Genomic DNA, 20,087 nt, shown 5'->3' with positions numbered 1-20,087 from the left:
AATAGCAACAACAAATGGTATCCTCAGAACCCTTCGTAGCCTTATCCCCACCTCACCTCACTTCCTAAACAGAACTTCTGGTGAAGGACCATTCTTCTATCAAATGATGTCTCTCAACTCCTCCCAGATGGTTAGAAGTCCTCTGTCTCATGGAGTGGCATCATTTCCACATGGCTTCCCTCCAGTTTTTCTCCATAGGAAACCAGAATGATTTTTGTGTGTGTGTGTTTTTGTTGTTGTTGTTTTGTTTTTTGTTTTTAATTTATTGTAAATGCATCAATGGCTTCCTGGTGTAATCAGAATAAATTCCCAGCTCCTCCAAATGGTCTGTGTGGCCTTCTCCAAGGTCCGGCATCGCATTTCTCTCCCTCCTTATCTTGCACGTGCTTTCTCCTGGCTCACAGAACTCCAGACTTGCAAGCCTCCATCCCATGCTCTGGCTTGCTCTTGAGCTCCTTCCTCCTTCAGAACACCACATCCACACCACTATGCCAGAGCAGCCTTTGCTGACCTCCCAGTCTGTTATTCTTTCTCACAAATCTAGCTGCTTCTCATGCTGGGCACTGCTTACAAACTGTAAACATTTTATGATTGTCTGGTTAACAAGTACCTCTCTTACTAAAATGGCATCTTCAGACACCACTTGTTTTTTTTCTTTTTCTTTTTTTTTTTTTTTGCCAGTGTGTGCCCAGTGGGAAGGATGGAGGGAAACAAGGGAGAAGATTCCACTGCCTTCTCAATTCACTTCTACTCACCTTGCAGTTAGCAGAGAGATCGCCAGTGTTAGCTTTTGGAAAGGGTGATCTTGCCCAACCTCAGGCTAAAGAGGACTTTGTAAGGGCAGTGACATCTGGTCCGTGCTGAGTCTCACAGGATGAGGCAGAGATTGGCAAATGCACTCTAGACAGAGATAGCACATGTGTCGTGGCTACAACAACACGGCACATTTGAGAAAACCACAGGACAAGGCCTACCTTCTGAAGAAATTATTCTCCCTTCTTCACCCTGCCATCATCCTGCCACAAACCCAGTCTCTTTGCCCATCCTTTGCATTATGTCAAAAATTATACACGTAGGTGCTCAGTAAATACTGGATGACATACGAATGAATGATTCATGACATCCCTCAGTTACAGCAATTTGCTTCTCCTAGAATATCCTTTTTCTCTCTCTCAGTCTGCATTCCATCAAGACCTGGCTGGAGACCCACCTTCTTAAAGCTCTTATTATCCGAGAGCAACGCAATGCAAATGAGCTGCACTTATTCTGAATTTCATCTTTCAATGTTCTAGACTTGTTTAATATTTTCTGTCTAATCTTGTCTTCCTAATTAAACATAATGTCCTCAAAGACAGGGATTGATCTCCTTCTCCTCCTCTTTCACATCTTTTATAATTTTTTTTTTTTTGGTAAACTCAAATATGCCAAATCCATATATACCATCTTATAGAGTAAAAGTTTAACTTCTATGAAAGAAAGGGAAGAAGAAAGGGAGGGAGGGGGAGAGGGAGTTTGCCTTGCTTGCTCTTGAGCTCCTTCCTCCTTCAGAACACCACATTCAGCCACTAGGCCAGAGCGGCCTTTGCTGACCTCCTAGTCTGTTATTCTTTCTCACAAATCTAGTTGCCTCCCTCTCCCCCTCCCTCCCTTCTTTCCTTCATTCATTTTAGTCTTAATATAAAAACTTAATATGTAAAATCCCCCCACCCCATTTTTACAATCTTTTTACAATTTAAAATTTCCTGAAACGAATGTGAATTAATAAACAAGATTTTACTCAAAGGCTTCAAATCTTCAGCAAAAGATAGTATACCAGTGCTTCATACTTTGTAACCAAAGGCATTACTTTGCAACCTTTTCTTTTCTTAAACAAATAAGATACTGTGATTCCTTTTGATGCAAAGTAGCAAACCAGACACAAATAGCAACAACTACTTTTCAGACACAAAGAGAAATCACTGTTAATTCTACCTTAATGCAGGTGGGCCTGGACTTACAAAAGGGCTACTTCCTGATAAACCCATCGGAACCAGATAAACCCATCACAAACTCAAAAAATTTTAAGTCGACCTATTGTAAATCAGAGAGCATCTGTTTTTCTGTATCCTAATGAGCCCTCAAATCCATTTTCTTTAAATGTCCATCCCCACCCTGTGGGCCAGTCTGCCATCTCTTGCAAACACTTTCAGTTGGACTTCCTTCATCTACTCTTACCCTTCTCAGTACTTTCCTATAAAGCCAGCCAGGAAGAGCCAATCTGCTCATGGCATTTCCTCCTTAAAAATCTCTTGGTGGCTGCCTTGCTTATAGGGTAAGGACCCAAATCCTTAATAGCACCTACCTTGGCATGTTCCAGTTCCCAACCACCTCACCAGCTTCGTTTCACACCAAGTACTCTCATTCTCTGGGCTCTGGCCACATAGCCCTGACTTCAATTGGTCACCTTATTTCCTCTAGCTACTGGGTCTCTATTCACGCTCTTTGTTCCTCAGCTCCAAAGCTATTTATTTCCTAGGGAAGCCATCTTTGATCCATACAACATAACATTGCACACACACTCAGCACAACATGCTTTATCTTCACAGCACTTATTACTTTGCAACTATGTATTTTTTCATATAATTATCCATATAATGTTTGCCTTTCCAACCAGTCTAAAAACTCCCTTAAAAAGGCACTGTGTGTTTTGTTCAGCATTATATATCCCTAGTGCCTACAAGATTCTGGGCTATAGGACACTTATTTAATATGTATTTGACAAACAAATGCCATCTGCATTTTATATATATATATATATTTAAAGCTACCCTAGCCAAAATTCTGATAAACTGAATTTTACGGACAAGGAAAATTAAGTAGGGTATTCCTCTTCAGATAAAAAGATGACAAATTAGCCCAAATTTACTCATACATTTATTTGCTGCAGGTCTACATAAATTGCTTATAATTAGTTACATTTCTCCCAAAACAACTGAAAACAATTCAATGAGCTTCACTTAAATGATCTGGGGCTTTTCATGGGCTTTTGCTTTGCAAATAGCATACTTCATTTTTACAAATGAAGAAAGAGCCTTAATATTCAAAACTCCTCAAACTTAGGAGGGGAGATAAATTGGGATAAAAAGCAAGGAAAGACACAATATTTTAGTTTGTAAAATTGGTTTATTTACAAATTGGTATTTTAAAATTGTATTTGAAATTTTTATTTTTATATATTTCCCTGGCAGGCATTCTATATTTTCTTAAATATGGAGGCAAAGGATAGGAAACCTGAGTAAATTTAAGAGATTTACCTGCTGCTACAGTCAGTAAAATTTAACTTTTAATCCCTGAGAAACAGTAAAGTGTCAAAAATAGTATTTTCATACTTTCAAATATAAAAAAAAATTTAGCAACACAGAAAATAAGGAAGCTACTATAACTAGCCTCTCCACAAATAACAATGAGAAGTCACTCTCCTACAAATTAACGGAGGGTGTGTGCACATGCATTAAGTTATGAGGTGCACTTAAGAGACTACGATGCTCTAGTCCTCAACTTTTTAGTTTGTCCCGTTTGAAAAATATTCCTGGAAACTGGTATGTAACTTAAATAATAGAAATGCCCATTGCTAGCTCAACTTCCTCCGCTTTCTAAACTTTTGTGTGTTATGTATGGTTATGGATTTTCCCTTACTGTACAAGATCAAAATTATCTGATTACAACCTAAGCCTCAAACTGCAATGTTTCTGTAAAGTCACTTTGGAGCAAGTCACTTCAGTTTCCTCAAATATCAAATGAGGATAATTATAGTTCATAGGGATGTATAAGGATAAACTGATGTTCATGCAACACCATGAAATCTCCAAGGAGCTTTCTATGTAAGGGGTAATGCTCTCTGGAACATGTGATACAATCATAATATATTCCTGCTGCTCCTTATTATAGATGACTTAACACTCCTAAAATGTCAGCTTTCTTCAGAAGAATAAATATTAACTCATTAGTTTCCTCATTAAGCTTCCTTGAGACACATGGGAATGGCAAGTATGCCCCCACCCCATGTATATATGAAATGTACCACAGATATTAAGGACGTGACCATAGCAAAATAGTAAGTCAAAGTCAAACGAAGGAAGGAAACAAACCAGACTTTGAAGTAAGATGCAATCTTCTCATGTATGTGCAACACACTGGCAGTCATTTTTCATTTTGGACAGTGTTAAGTATTACTAATGACAAGTGTTTATCTGCCTAATAACCCAAAGGAAATGAAGTGTACTTCAAACTTAAGAAAAAAAGGAAAGTCACAAATACCTTCCTCAAATCCCTCTTAATGCTCTTTTCAAAACAGAAAGTAGTCAAATCAATTTCCCCTTCTAACAGACCAATACCAATGTCAGCTAGGGACATTTTCTAGAGCTAGTTTGAAGGCAACTTTGAAGTTCCAAGAATATTTCTTTGTGTAGCTGTTGATTCCAGAAGGGATAGGATTGTAGAGACTCAAACAGAATAGTATATTGATCAATTTTAAAAAGAGCTTTTGAAAGATCTGCTAAAAGGAAAGGGAATGAGTAGGAATTATAATCTCCTGAGTCAGTCAGTCAGTCAGTCAGTCAGTCAGATCTGGACAAGAAATTTTAAATTTACATTGCCACTTTAGCACCATTTTTCAATTTTGTACATAATGCACATCTCTTAACACTTATCTTTCTAAATATATTGGATTTTGGGATTAGTTTCCTGGTTAGATTTTTTGCACTGGGTGTGAACTTTAAGCAGCAAGATTAGCAGTAACGAAAATCTATGGCCCAGGCTGTGACGAGACAATTGGGAACTCTTACAGCATTCCCTTGTTTAAGTATATCCCAGTATTGATGCAGGAAGCCACACTAAGTTAATTCCTTGGCTGTTGGTAACAGAAGGAAAATAAATAAAAATGTGAGGTAGTTCTTTCCACAAGAGGGAAATATTTGACTACACAATATCCCTGCAATGTCTGACAAATTACTAGAGCATCTGCTTGCTGTCATCTGTAAGTAAACTCTTAGCTTGGTATTAACTGAACCTGACAAATCATGAGCTAGTTGCAGTTCCTAGGCCTTATTTTCCGAGCCAACCAAGGCAGGAGACACTACAACACAAAAAAATATGAACCACAGAGACCACCAAGTACAAAAACTGCAAACTCATAAGCATTAAAAAACATTGGGTGGAGCTGGTTAGAACACATTAGAATAATTTACCAGAACTTGTGCACAGAAAAGAATGAAGACTGGTGGGGAATAATTGACAGGCTCTGCTCCTCCAGCTTAACTATCATCGTGAAGTTTAAAAGACATGAAGCTCTAGCATAATAACACAGCAGAGGCTATGTATAAAAAAGTTAACATAAAAATCTTAAAGGTAAAGGAATAGAATATCCTAGGAAAAGCAAGAGCTACTTACTAAAACCTTTGTCTTTCCACTTGGAATCTGCATACTTATATTGAACTAATAAAGTACTCCTATCAACAAACTAGTAGAATGAATTATTTTAACTTCTCAAGACACTAATATAGAGCTATCCATTTTGCATTCTAAACCCTCTCCAGGCTAAATGACAAAGGATAATACCAGAAATAGATCAGGAGTTAAATTATAGTTAGAAAGGGGAGAAAAGTAAGGTAGGACATTAAAATTTTATTCTGAAATTATCTCTGGCCACAACAATAAAATTTAACAAATATTCACTAAACAGTCTTACTCCTGTCATCAGCTGTACAATACATACAGTATCATAGAACTGGCCACTAGGATTAAAATCCACTAGAACATATTTAATGTTAAGTGGCGACAGCAGCATCTCACAGAAATTTTTACATACATATATACACAGTCCACATTCAACCATTTTCACATATTTTCAGTACACACAGTTGCAGCATATTACAGTCACATGTCTAAGTTGTTGCTCGATAAAAACCCAAGCCACTGCCTAGACATAACTGTAGCAGTTGAGCTGAGTATAATTACAATTAATTTTATATATGTCCATAGCAGAGAGATGTACAAGCCCCTAAGAAACAGAGTTCACAAATACTTTTTTTTAATGCTATTACAGCATTATGTTGGGCAATATTAAAACCTTTACCGAGACCAGATCAGTTTTTTTAAAAAGTCTTCTGCTTACCAGAAATATTTTTGATGAAAAAAATTACAAAAATGAATGCTCTCCTTAAAATAATTCACACTTTAGGATTCCAATATGGCCCAATGCTACTGATGCCTAAAGTGTTTTCTAACATTCTGATGGAGTCGTTTAACACGACCCCAAACCACCCATTAAGTTTAAAAGTGGCTTAAGTGCCTTGCACCCAAATTGTAAAAATCCCTGGCCATCCTTACTAGAGCCAGGCACATATAAAAGGAATGCACTTTGGTTCATACCAAATGCCCTGGGATTAATCACACTATAAAATTAAATGGTTTGAGGTAAATTTTTACAAATACAGTTGATTTTTGTCTAGTGTTAGCATAACAAAAAAAAAAAAATGTAAAAATCAGTCTGATGTTAAGATACAACAAAGACCATCTTTAACCCCTTAAACATAGGAAGTCCCTGTGTAACACTACCTGATGGTTATCTTTTTTCAGTGCCTGAAGATGAGTCATGCCTTATGGTTTCTATTAAGGCCTGTAACTAGATATTTAAGACAGATGTAGTTTTGCAGAGATGGGTTCCATCCTTACTGACTAGTATTCAAAGAGTTAAAGAGGCCAAAAAATGCATGCCCTACAATATGGCATTCAGAACAAAAGGCACATTGTTAACACTAAGGGCACAATTTCTCCTCTACTGTTAATCTACAATGTCTTGCACCACTGTTGTTCCACTGCTGGAGCAATATATTTAAGTGGTAATGAACACAGTGGCGGTGCAAGAAACAGAGCCAAATGAGACTGCCAAAGACAAGACAACACTGTGCTATTCCTAAAACTGAAAACAGCGCCGACATCCCTAGACAATGGTAACCTGTGAGACCAAAAACTGTTTCCAAGCCAACTCTTAATAGCCTATCAGAGCCCTTCATTAATTTGTTTTAAAATCACAAAGATGCAACATTTTTCTTTTTTTGACAGGACAATCAAACTAGAATTTTATTAAAGCAGCTCTATCACTAAATGCTGAAATGTGGCAGCTCTTGTGAATAAAAAAATTTCACTGTATTTGGGAAAAAAAAAGAAAGCCCCACAGTGCTGCACATTATAGTTTGGTATAAAAGTTTCCGGTTTCCATTGAGAAATAAAGATAGTCCCAAATTCAATGTTGGCATCTTAAGAACCAGTTTTGTGCGGTGGGGGAAAGACAAGCAGTATTAGTCCATTTATAAATTTTCACATGTATCATCATTTTATACGGAAATTAATAACGGCAGACTCAGGTTTGTATATTTAAACGTAAATGTGAAGATAACTGGAAATGGAAGAGGAGCATTAGAAGAAGAAAAGAGCATTATGTTTTTATTGATTTAATGTCCTAAAGAAGCTAACCATCATTAAGAGGCTGGTGGTCTTACAAAGCCACCAAACCAAGTCTTATAATTCTTATGCCTTTAAGCCAAAATCTAGTACACAGATCCTTAAATTCTATACGCCGTTGATTGGGAGTATTGTCACGTGAGCATTATTTAATATGTAACTAACGTATTATTGCACTTCCACAGATTACACAGAAATGTGTATAATATGCTGAAAATTTGACTAAGGGAAAAGAAGCTATAATTTCTAAACACAGAAGTACAAATTAATTTATCAGTGACACCTTAAATAGTAAAGCAAATATCTATCACTATTTTAATAAGCTAACCTTATTACTGGTTTTTTGGCAAATATCTGAAATATTTCCTGAGCATTTTTGTCCACCATCAACCAACGAAGCCTAAAGCGTGTTTTTCAAAACTTTTTTTTTTTTTTTTTTTTTTAAGATAAACTGTAGGATTATTATTAAAGAACTTAACCGGAAACTTTCTTGGCCTCACTGGGGACCATGCTTTTAAGTACTTGTAAGTCAATTTACAGGTAATACAATAATCTCTGTGCATATATAAGCTTACTTATCCTAATTTGTACAACCCAAAACCTATCGTCCAAACAGGCAGAAATCTTTCTAAATTGCACATACTAAAAAATTTGTTTCACGTGCCTTGAAATTCATATACATCATTGCTCATACATTAGTGATAAAATACTGAAATTTTCACTGTGAAAATAATTATTATTCAGAGAAGAAAATATTCTTTTACCAAACTCTCAGTTACTTTGCCAGATAAAGTGTCATTCCCACAAAAATAATCAGTGCAATCCAAAAGAAAGTAAAATAAAATAGAGGAATGCTATCTCTGGGGTTCTTCTAATGATATGAAGAATAAGTCAAACCATTTAACTTGAGGTTGAACTTTTCCTCCTCTACACATGTTGTTAACATCGGCCTCACTGAACAGCCAAAGAGACTTCTGTTCACCAAGAGGATTTTCAACCCTTTTTCTTTTTAAAGAAAAAGTTGATAGTTTCCCAGGCTAAGAGAACCTTACAGTGGCACCTGAAAAGTGTGAACTCACTCTAATCTGCTAAATCTTTGGAACTATGGAAATCCCCACCTTAAGTAGCTAGGCTGCTGTTCTTTTTTTAATTGGAATATGAAACAATGGTCTTAATCACAGCTGAAATGTCTCTTTTCTGTATTAACAGTCTGGGATACGCAGTTGAAGGAAGACGACAAACTAAATGCAAGCAACAGATGTGTGGTATTAAAAGAGGAACAGAGAGGAAAAATGCAGAGAAAAGGGAGGAACAGTTCATGGAATACAATTCTAAATTTAGGTGCAAAAGCAACTCTGTAATATGAGGCTTCTTTACAAAACAGCTTGCCGATCATACTAGAAAATTTGGAGGAACACACACGTTTCCATTTCCATTTATCCACTAAAAGCTGCTTTGCCAGTTTTTAGAATGTCAGAATGCTAACTGGGCAGTTTAAACCTTGGGGATCTTATTTTGTATTTGTTTCAGCACTAGAGAAAAATCTCTAAGGTACAGTTTTTCTTAGGATATCACTTTCATTCTGACCGTTCTCCTCCCACTACCCCACCACCCAAATTTATGAAAAACGGAAGCAGGACATGCTACACCTGTGCATGGACCTGGAGCATGGAGGGAAAACGAGGGCCTTACGGGGCTGTCACCCTGGGGAGGATATAACATGAACCATAAAAACATAGTGAATGTCTTTGACACCAATCTGTAAATGCGTGGCAGTCATGAAGTAATCAATGGCCTGCCACTGATGTTATTATTCTGCCACACTAAATACAGTAAGGCTCATTGTACTTTTAGAACACAAAAAGTTTCCGAAAGTATAAAAACTTAAAGCATTGTCCTCATGTATTGATAAAAACAAAATGAACAACTTTCTTACATTAAAATTAAGTGCTGAAAAGATACAAATGAGTAGAGTTATTGAGCAAATAAAAACAGGTCTGAGCTACTCCTTTTCAACCCAATAAGGCTCAGCAAAGTTGTATCTTTCAGATTACCAGCATCAGGGGACATGAGCTCAGCTAACGAGTTTTGGCAACACTGTCCTCTGCTGAATATTCCCGTTGGCATCTGTCATCTGCGCCAAATTAGTCCTCAGTTTGGAAGCTGAGCTGGAAGGTGGAGGTAACTTGGATATAGATGTGATAGCACCGGTGCTCTCAGTTATCCTTTTCACTGACGTTTTCTCCCCGGTGGGAGGCTTTGGCAATCGCCTCCTCAGCCAGGGGTGCCGCAAAGCCTGGCCTGGGGTCATGCGCACTGCAGGATCCCACTCTAAACACTGTTTTAAGAAGTCAAGGAAAAGGGGATCGTCACACCCCTTCAGCGCGTTCCCCCACTCTCTGCTCTCCGGTGGGCCCCTCAGTTTCCCCCTCCGAGAACGGCCTCCGTTGAGGACCACAGAGCCATCTGAGAGAGTCGTGACAGTGCAGTAACGGGGGTAACCCTTGGAGCTCACAAAATTTTTGGCTCGTTTGGACGCATCCAGCAGTTTCTGCGAGGGCATGCCCAACAGTTCAATCATACAGGCCAGCTGGTCCCCTTCATCCTCCCCAGGCAAGAGGGGGTAACCCGTCAGGAGCTCTGCTAAAATGCAGCCCAGGCTCCACATGTCAATGGGCATGCCATACCTGGCCCCAAGGATCACTTCTGGAGCCCGGTAAAAACGCGACTGGATGTACGTGTAGACACGCTGATGCTCGTAACAACTGGAGCCAAAATCAATCACTTTAATACCGCTTCTACCCTGCTGCTTTAACAAAATGTTCTCGGGCTTAAGGTCACAGTGAATTATTCTGTTTTTGTGCAAAGCATCCAAGCACTGCAGAATCGAGTGGGCAAACTTGCGAACCAAAGGCAGGCTGAAGCCCTGGAATTTATTCTTCTTGATGAGTTCATAGAGGTTCATGCTCAGCAGCTCAAACGTCATGCAGATGTGGTTGCGGAAGGTGAAATTCTCCAGCATATGGATGACATTCATTGTGTTATCCTTGTCCTGCTTCCGCAGGTGTTCCAGGATTCGGATCTCCTCTGCTGCTTGCCTGTGGAAGCGCTTCTCATTCCGCACCATCTTTAGGGCCACGTGCTGGTGGACTTTGTGATCGTAGGCCTTGACCACCTGCCCAAAGCTCCCCTTCCCAATGACCTTGAGGACCTCGTACCTGTAAGCCACGTGATCATGGGGCACCTGCACATATGATCCCTGGTCATCATCATAGCCACCATTGTTGGGCCCACCTGTCATGCCCTGGCGCTTCTTAGCATTTAGACCCAAGAAATATATTTCAGGGTAGCTGAAAATCTCATGGTGTTCAAAGGCTGTGAGTTTTTGCATGTATTGCTTCATTGCTTGCTCAGGTGTCATGGGGGTGGCTTTCACCTTCCCCATGCCTTCCATTGACTTCAGAGACGTGGAGCTCCCCTGCCGTCTATGAATGCTGTCCAGCTGCCGCTCTGGCACCACTGGCAAGCCCGTTTTGCCCACTGTTGTAAGCCCATTTGGTTGTGTCGTGAGCACTGTCCGCTTGTTACTGTTATCCTCAAACAGCTGTTGAACCTGGATCTGTCCATGAGGGTGGCTGCCGACATGCAGGTGATCATTCATTGTGTGCTTACTGCCGCCAATCTGGAATTCAGACAGGAAATATAAATAGAAAAGAGGTGTCTGTTCAAACGGGGTATAATTAACCCCCATCAGCAACCACCCCCTTCACCCTACCTTTACAAAATCCCACTTGGATTGAGTAAAGGCCACAAAACATGTGATCCTGAAAAAAGGACCTCATAAATGCCATGCCTAACAGAGAAGATGGTTTGCTGTACATATTCAGGGTTCCCCACGGAGGCAGAGACCATAACTTTATCATTCTATATCTGACACTTAGTATAGGGCCTGGCACATCATAGATGTTCCACTCAATCCACACTTGATATAAAAATGAAACAGGATACAGAAAAAACATGCACACATAAGACTCTATGTTGGCTCCTCCACCCCCAGATTACAGCACCTTTCATATTTCATCTAGTAGTTTATTAACATGAGGACAGGGACCATGTCTGTCTTGTTCACTACTCTTCCCCTAATACCTAGAGCTCTATCCTGAAAACACTTCATCACCAGGACTTCCCCTTTCCTTGAAAATCTGATGAAACCTAAGTGCACACATGATCCAGTGACAAAAACAAAAACCCTGTGTTTTAGGCTTGAAAGATTCCCATGTAGATATGCGCCACAGTGTCTTATAAACCCCGAACCTATTTTTAAAAGTTCCCAGGCTTTACTAACTGTAATAACCATTTAAGGCATTCAGCCCAACAAACCAAGCAACAACCACACTGTTTGGCCTTCCTCCAGAGGGGTCAGGGGCTCAGCTCTCTGAAGATGTCCATTTCTACGACCTGCTGGGATACTCGAGGTTTCCAAACAGGAATCCAAAGCAGCAACCTCTTGTTTCAGGTACGCATGCCATCCCTGAGCATTCCTGTCTAAACTCTACCAATGGTGTGAGCCAAGGGGCCCCAGCCCTCTACTGACAATCTTCTTGGGATTTCCTTTAAGCATTATGACTGCTGAGAGGTAATGGGTAGGAGAGGACTGGCAGCCAGGATCCTCTCCCAGTTAGGAATTCCTGCCTTGGACAACCCGAAGTCTTAAAGCAGCCTGGGAGGTGATTTTTGTACGAAATCTTACATCAACTTGTCATCACAATCCACCTCATTCATTCAACTGGTGTTAACAGAAGGCTGGCTGCCAAAGTGACAGAGTCCCTGCCCTCCAGGAGCTTACAACTAACTAGATGAAGTCTGTTGCCATCAGTATTTTTTCCATTATCTCTTTTAAATCCTACTTTTAGGGCTTTACCTACTACTGAAAGAGCAGAAGGGCTGTGTATATGTAACATAGTAATTCAAAAAATGATTTGGGAACACCTGGATTATAAAATGAAATTCTAACTCCTTCTTACTAACAGACTAAGATGTTCACATTTTCTTTATTGGATACATAATATGCACAATGACTGTGTGGAGAGTGAGCTTCCTCTCTGCCCACTTCTAACTAAAACAAAACAGAAGACAATACTTGGGGCCTGTCTGACTGTGACTTCATATAGGCTCAGGGATATCATTTCTCAGACTTATAACTGAGCTTTTTTATTAAACTCATAGATGATACTCCGTGCTAGCTGATCTTATATTCAGTAAGAGTAGCTAGAAAGGTTATTTTACCCTTGTTCTATGTCAAAAGCAGGGCAGTCCATAAAAATGAATCAGGCAAGTCTTGGGCATATATACAAGAGGTACAGGCTTGTCCAATGCTTTTCTTCCCCAGCCTCGCTCTCTGCACCCTCTCCTGTCCACTGTGGTCTTTCAAACACTAGGGAATAAAGGGGCCTGAATCAAAATATCTCTCTCCTAAAGAACCATTATCTTCAGAGTGGAGTGGTGATATTTCAGAAGAAAAATCCACATTACCTGTATACATGCTATTAAAAAGCACAAAGCTGCTTCATTAGGACAAAATTAACCTTGGGGCTTTAGAGATTTCTAAAAACACAGCAAAGTAAAACCAAGCCTCCAAAATTTACTTTAAGCAATTTCTGTGTTTCGCATAATTTAATACATGCTCACAAATGTTTTAGTAACTAAAACTAATGAGACTGCCAAGAAACGACCATCTTCTATATCTCCAAATGCCTTCTCTTGGTCTCCTTTGCAGCATCAACTACTGGTTCACCTAACCTTAGGTGGGTTCAAGAGTTCCCCAGGGTTCAAGCCTCGATTCTCGTGGCTTCTTACTCCCATAAGCCCCTGCAACTGATCCTGAACACAGCCAGGGCTTCAGCAACTGCCCATGGCCTGAGGTTTGCACATTTGTTCCTTGAACTCAGACCTGCCAAGGTGCTATCTCCTGAGTGCAAGACACACATATCCAACTATCAATCAGCTCCCTCTCCCATAAGCAACTCAAACTTAACTCATTATTTTTCTACCAAACTGGTTTCCCACTCCCATAATCCTCCATTTTTGATCAACAGAAGGCTTCCCCTCCATGTAGTCAGTCACTCAGGCTATCCACCTGCAAATGAATCCTCAGCACTGTGTGCCTGGAAAACCTCTCAACACCTCCCTCACCTAAGATGCATCATTACTATCCCACGCCCTTTCCATCAACACTGCCTCATCTCACTCTCCTGATGTCTTTCACTGGGACAACTGAGGCAGCATCGTAAGTCTAGAATTCTAAGTCTAGAATTCCTCAAATCTCTTCTCCATAGTGCTTCTAGAGTTAACCATTTAAAAATCTCAACCTGAGACCACTCTTGCTTTTTGCCCAAGGCCCATGGCTGTAACCTATTTCCATAGCTAATGCAAGAACTTACCAGTAAGAACACAAGGCTCTAAAATGTAGAGGCTAAATGATCTGAGTCCTTCCATTCGCATCAACTACTGTCACTCTTCTCTCCAAGAGGAACAAAGCTAGATAGCCCAGGACCCAAAAAACACCACGCACTTTTACACTGCTCTGCGTTTAGTGAGGTCACGTTTCATAATGGTAGATTTTCAGTTAGACACACATTAAATGATCCAGCTCCACCATTTACTAAATGTGTGACCCAGGGCAATTTATTTCATCTCTGTTAACCTCAGTGACCTTGTCTGCAAAAAGAAGGGAACAAACTTACCTCATTAGGGCTATTAGGGGGATTAAATAAGGTAGTATGTTTAAAGTGCTTAGTAGTCAGTCAATGAGAGCATTATTATTGCCCTTTCCAAATATTTCTTGGAATCTCCTTTCTCATACCTAGGTGATTCACCCTTCAATGCATGGTTCAACTCTCACCGCCTGTGTAAACCTTCCCTGACCTACTCAACAGCTACTTCTCTACTCGGAGTGTATTAATCTAACACTTATTTCTCTTTACTGCAATTGTTTTAACATCAGATGTACTCATTTGGCTGTGAGCAATTCCAGGGCTGGGTCCCCTCTTATGTTTTTAAGTCCTCATTAACATAAACCCAGGCATATAGTAAGAGCTCAATAAGTATCTTTGGGATGCAGGAACACATGTCAATAGATCCTCCTTATTATAACACTCTTGCCTCTCTTAGAGTTGTTCCTGAGAACTACATTGTGTACCTTCATAAGGAAACATGAAGTCAATGCCCAGGGAATTGAGAAATGTCCCTGGTAACCTAAGTCACAAGACGTTAGGCTTGCAGTGCATCAGCACAGACTTGGAGGCAAAGGACCTCCAAGCATAAAGTACCTGTAGCAGACACATCAATCAAACCATGTATAAACACTTGTAGCAAACACATCAACCAAACACCTAAAAGCAACACATGCAATCTTAAAAGCTTTCCAGATGTTAGAGACTCATTTTAGAAGCTCTAGCAAAAGAAGACTTTGAATCTCAAATATTGCAGGACTCTAAAACCACAATCAAGCTCGAAAGAACAATTAACTGACTTATAAAAAGTGGGGCAGAGAGCGGGGCTGGGGTGCTGAGGGACTACAAACGCCAGAACATTTCCAGAATACATGTCAAGACTACATCATAAACTTAAGGATATTAAAAACCTCTCTCTCCAGCTCAGCCTCTTGAAGTCTGAGATCATGGCTTATTCCGATATGTCAATGTATAGCACAGTGTGTGTCATATTTAAAAATACCTACTGAGGCCGGGTGCAGTGGCTCACACCCGTATCCCAGCACTTTGGGAGACTGAGGCGGGTGGATCATTTGAGGTCAGGAGTTCATAACCAACCTGGCCAACATCGTGAAACCTCATCTCTATTAAAAACACAAAAATTAGCCAGGCATGGTGGCGGGCGCCTGTAATCCCAGCTACTTGGGTGGCTAAGGCAAGAGAATCGCTGGAACCCTGGAGGCGGACGTTGCAGGGAGCCGAGATGGAGCCACTGCACTCCAGCCTGGGCAATAGAGTGAGACTCCGTCTCAAAAAAAAAAACAAAACAAAGCAAAACAAAAAACAAAAAAAACATAATGAATGCAATTGTTAAAACAGCTACAGTTTACGGGTTCAAATCGAGAGACCTGCAAAGGCTTCTTTGATCATGAAGTACTTTGGTATTAAATATTACATAAAAACAACAGTCTAACCAGTTTCATAGTTTTCATTTCTTCCAATAAGAAAATGGCAAAGAGCAGATATTTCACTGTGATAATAGTTTTGGGTGTTTAAAAACTTTTCTGAAGTCATCTTAGAAATGCTGTATAGTATTATGGTAATAGAACTGAGTCCAAAAAGACTGGAATTTCAGCTCCTCCTCAAACATTCTGACAGTCTGTGTGGCCCTAAGTAAAGTGTCTACTTTTTCTTCAAAATACTGCCATTTTTTAAATGTGTATTTTAAATCGAATTATTTTGTAAAACTGATTAACTGGAGAGTGTTTTACATAGTAAAACAGTTATAAAAGTTACACATATTTTAATATTTTTGAATTTAAAATACTTCTATTAATAACTGCCAATTAACATTAATAGAAAAATAATAGGAAGTAAGAGGCACACTTCTATCTCTCACACAAACAGAAATAAATTACTAAAGTGTAAAACAACTTATGCATGGAGATATAAAACAAGAGGGCAACGGACTAGATAAATTCCAAAGCTTATAATCTTTATAATCATATATTTGACCTGCCTAGTGTATCACCTGTAAGAGAAAATGTGGGCAAGCTCCTATGACAAGATCATTTTTATCTCCTTAAGGCCCTCCCCACCCCCCATTCATTCTAGAAGTTCTTCCTAGGTGTAATTACTCTGGAAATAATAACTAAAAATTTATAAAAATCCGACAGACATATGAGAATATGGATCTACAAAGGTTCTTGCATTTATAATGAGGCTAGTACAATTTCCTAGAATTAGCAGTCTCCATCAGCATATTAAAACTAGATGCAGGAGGGTGTAGGCTTTCACTCCGGCCTTGATATGAACTGGCTGGGGAATCCTGATGAAACCAGTTACCTTGTCTGAGTCTGTTTCCTCATCTATAAATTGAAAGACTAGAAACAGATAAACTCTGTGGTCCTTTTAACCTTTCCTGTACTATGAAATCTGCGATGTTATAGAAATAAAATCAAAACTAAACCACCATCGAAACCCAAATTCACACCTTCAAAGTCAAGCATCTAATAATTAACAGCATAGCGAAGTTTACACACACGTTAAAAACAAGTAAATCTGGCACACGCCACAGCAAAATACAGGCCTCCATTATGAGGAGTACTGAGAAGCACATTCACATCCTTCCTTTTCTGGTGCACCACAGGCTCTCCCTCCAGTGGAGACTTGTCGTTTTATCTACTTTCATTACATGTATTTCAATGGCAAAGAGGCTTTGATCAAGCAAAGCCCATCCTTACAAAATTGGAATCCACATGCAAACCAAATAGCTCTTTTTCCAGGTCACACCATGTCATGTGATTACATCAACACATAGAAAAAAAAAAACTGGATATTACATTTTCCAAATTGTCAGATGATCCCAAACAAAAAATCTAAACCCCTAAAATCAATGGCAGTTCGTTACCTAAATTTTCACTGCAACAAGAACACTGAACAGTAATATACAGAATCATCCGTCCTACTACCATCCACAGTCCAACACAGATGAGTTAACTTCTGTGCAATGAATTCCCAGCCCCTGGGACCAGATGTGTCAGGACAGAGACAGACAGAGGGAGGGGGAAGAGTGTAACAGCAACAAAACATTTTCCTACGAAACTTGCACACGTCTCTCCAGGTCTAACAGGTGCAACTACGGTCTAGACATCCCCTCACAGTTCTCTGACAAACAAGTTTCCCCATATGTCCCCAGAGCTACTCCCCTGTAGGCCGGGGGATGGCCTTTTTTTCAAGAACTCAACTTTCGCTTGGCAAATAAAACCAATTCCTGGCAAGCATCCCTCACACAGAACCATCTTAGGCTGTTCCTGTGGAAAATCCAATCGGGAAAAAAAGACCTCCAAACCATCACCTCCTCCAAGTGCAGATCTCCTCCAGGCTGGCCATCACCATCCAAGGGTGATCCCTGGGAGCTGAGAAAAGGTACATGCTGAAGTCGAATCCAGCTTGCCAGTCTCCACAGCCACCAGCAACCAGTACCACGCTGGCCTCTCCCCTCCCTCTGGGCCCTGAGAGACCACAGCACCTGTTAGGTGCTTTTTCCTTCCCACCTCCAAAGCAACGCTTGCCCTTTCCTTTTGAATAACGTCCAACTGCAGAATCCTACAGGGGTGGCTTGTTTTGACTGCTGCGGCGGCTCTTATTTTTGTTAATGTTAATTACAATTTCTGCTGTGCTCAAACCTGTAGCACTCATAAAACATGCTTACACACGCGGGGGACAATTGGCGATGCTCCCTGCTGGCTGGAGCCAGGCCTGGGAGGCTCTTTGGGGGATCGATTTTCCAGGCAGGCCGGTCTGGCTGTCCCCTAACACATATCTGTTTCTATAAATACCCACTACCCACGGGGAGGTGGGGGAAGGACAGAGATGTTTACCGGGTCAGGGAAAGGGAGCTCTGGGATGCAAGGACGAAAAATGAGGAAAGAAGGGAAGCAGCAAGGAGGAAGTTCCTAGGAAGAGGAGCTCATGGCTGGGCGGGCTCCGGAGGGGAAGTAAGGGGCCCACGCCACGAATCTTCCTTTGTGGCTGCAGCTTTGGGCTCGCCCAAGTTAACGAGGGCGGCGTCGAGGAGAGGCCACGGGCCCGGGGCGTGGGGCTTCTTGTATCTCGACCCCTCTTCTCCCGGCGTCAGAACCCTCCAAGTCCGGGTGCTTCTGCCTGGGGCCCCTCCCGCCCCCACCGCCCGGGCCGCCCGCGGGCTGGGTCTCACCGTGTGGGCTGCGGCGGCAGCGTTGCTGGCCCGGAGAGGCGGCAGGGCGATGGGGGAGGGCGGGCCGGTCCCCACTCCGCTCCGGGTGGCCCCCGCACCGAGCCCCGGGGAAGCCTGAAGCTGGCGAACGGCGCTGTCCCCACCTCTGCCTGGAAGCCACGTGCGGGAGGAGACAAAAGAGGGTCAGGGGGGAGAAAGTCACCCAGACTACCCCCCACCCCACTGGGCAGCGACACCCCTCTCCCAGGGAAAGACAGAGGAAGAGACCGGGGCAGTACAAACAAGCGTTCGGGTCACGGCTCCCCAGCGCACACCCACGGGCGGGGCGCAGGCAGCTGCAAAGTTAAGTCGGGCCCTGGCGCGCGAGTTCGCGACCCGGCGGGGAAGCCGGACCACGCCGGGGCTTGGCGGCCCACATTGCAGACTGCCAGCGGCCGGGAGGTGGGTTTGGACAGCTGAGCAGGGCGCCACGGCCACGCCAAGCCCCGGGCAGAGAAGGGCGGGGCGGCAGGCCTGGACGGTCCCCGCCCGGGCCCCTGGCAGGCAGAAGCCTCTTCGGGCGAAGGACTCCCCTCGGAGGGGCCTTCGGCGCCGCGCGCAACCCTGCGCGGAGCCCGGAGCGCGCCGTCCGCCCGGGGACTCCCCCGCGCCGCGCCGCCGACTTTGTTCGAGGTCCCGCAGGCAGCGGCCGCCCGCGCCACGGGGGCTGCCCTGGGTCGGCGGGGTTCCGTGGGGGGGGGCGGCGCGGGGGCACGGCCTCCTTACCGGTCGGGAAGGCGGCGGGAGCGGCGGCCGAAGGTTTCCTGGTTAACATGGCCGCTGGAGAGGAAAATGCATTTCAGGGCTGCCGTCGCCGCCGCCGGTCCTGCTGCTACTTCTGGCGGCCGCCGCCGCCGCCGCCGCCTCCCGGCCGCCCCTCGCGCGGGTCCCCGGCGCCTCGTCGCCGCCTCGCGTCTGCTACAGCCAGACACACACAGTCCACTGCATCCCCTCGGCCCGGGCCCGCCGCCGCGAGCCCCCCGCTCTCCTCCTCGCCGCCGTCCTCCTCTTCCTCGGGCGGCTGCAGCACCCTCCGGCCCGTGCACATGCCTCGCCCTCCCCTGCGCGCCGCGGGCCTCCCCGTCTCCCTCACATAGGGGCGCGGGGAGCTAGAAGCGCCGCGAGGACCGAGAACCGCCTAGCTCGGGAGGCTCTCCCGGGCCCGCGCGCGCGCGGCCCCGCGCACTCACACACAGGCACCGGCGCGCGGCCCCGCCCCCGCCGCCCTCCACCGCCCTCCACCGCCCTCCACCGCCCTCCGCCGCCCTCCGCCGCCCTCCGCCGCCCTCCGCCGCCGCCGCAGGCCCCGCCCCCGGCTCCCCCGGCCCTGGCCCCCACCCAGCCTCCCGCCTGGCCTCTCTCCTCTCCCCGGGTCGCGCGCAGCCGCCCCTCCGTTCCCCGGAAAATTCGGCGGGCTCCGCTCGCCCTCCTCCGCCCCCTCCGGCCATCTGCACTGCTCCCCTCGGCTCCACTCCGGCGACCTTTTCCCCTCCCCGGCCTCTCCGGCCCCCTCGGAGCCCCTCCGCTGCCCTAACAGCTCAACCTACCGCTGCTGCCCTCCGGCCGAAAGCGTCGCAGAGACCCCTCCCCTGCCATGCCCACCCCTAAACATAAATGCA

At 43.5% G+C, this 20,087-nt stretch overlaps 1 protein-coding gene across 5 annotated transcripts; it reads right to left on the bottom strand.

Moving 5' to 3' along the window:
- Positions 1-3,142: 3,142 nt before the first annotated feature.
- DYRK2 (dual specificity tyrosine phosphorylation regulated kinase 2) lies at positions 3,143-19,649 on the bottom strand. 5 transcript variants are annotated; one of them, XM_077953052.1, is made up of 3 exons: positions 18,712-19,160; positions 18,430-18,578; positions 3,143-11,182 (listed from the first exon to the last, which is right to left on the bottom strand). In XM_077953052.1, the coding sequence occupies exon 3, from the start codon at positions 11,159-11,161 to the stop codon at positions 9,575-9,577; it is 1,587 nt and encodes a 528-aa protein (XP_077809178.1). In that variant the 5' UTR covers positions 11,162-11,182; positions 18,430-18,578; positions 18,712-19,160; the 3' UTR covers positions 3,143-9,574.
- Positions 19,650-20,087: the final 438 nt, after the last annotated feature.

Source organism: Macaca mulatta, chromosome 11 (assembly GCF_049350105.2).
Source record: "Macaca mulatta isolate MMU2019108-1 chromosome 11, T2T-MMU8v2.0, whole genome shotgun sequence".
NCBI lineage: Eukaryota > Metazoa > Chordata > Mammalia > Primates > Cercopithecidae > Macaca > Macaca mulatta.
Note: the sequence above shows the minus strand (reverse complement) of the source record. Positions and strands in the feature narration are given on the sequence as shown.

Excerpts from the sequence above, each read along its gene's own strand:
- DYRK2 (XM_015152170.3), bottom strand. The coding sequence starts at position 11,161 with ATGAATGATCACCTGCATGTCGGCAGCCACCCTCATGGACAGATCCAG.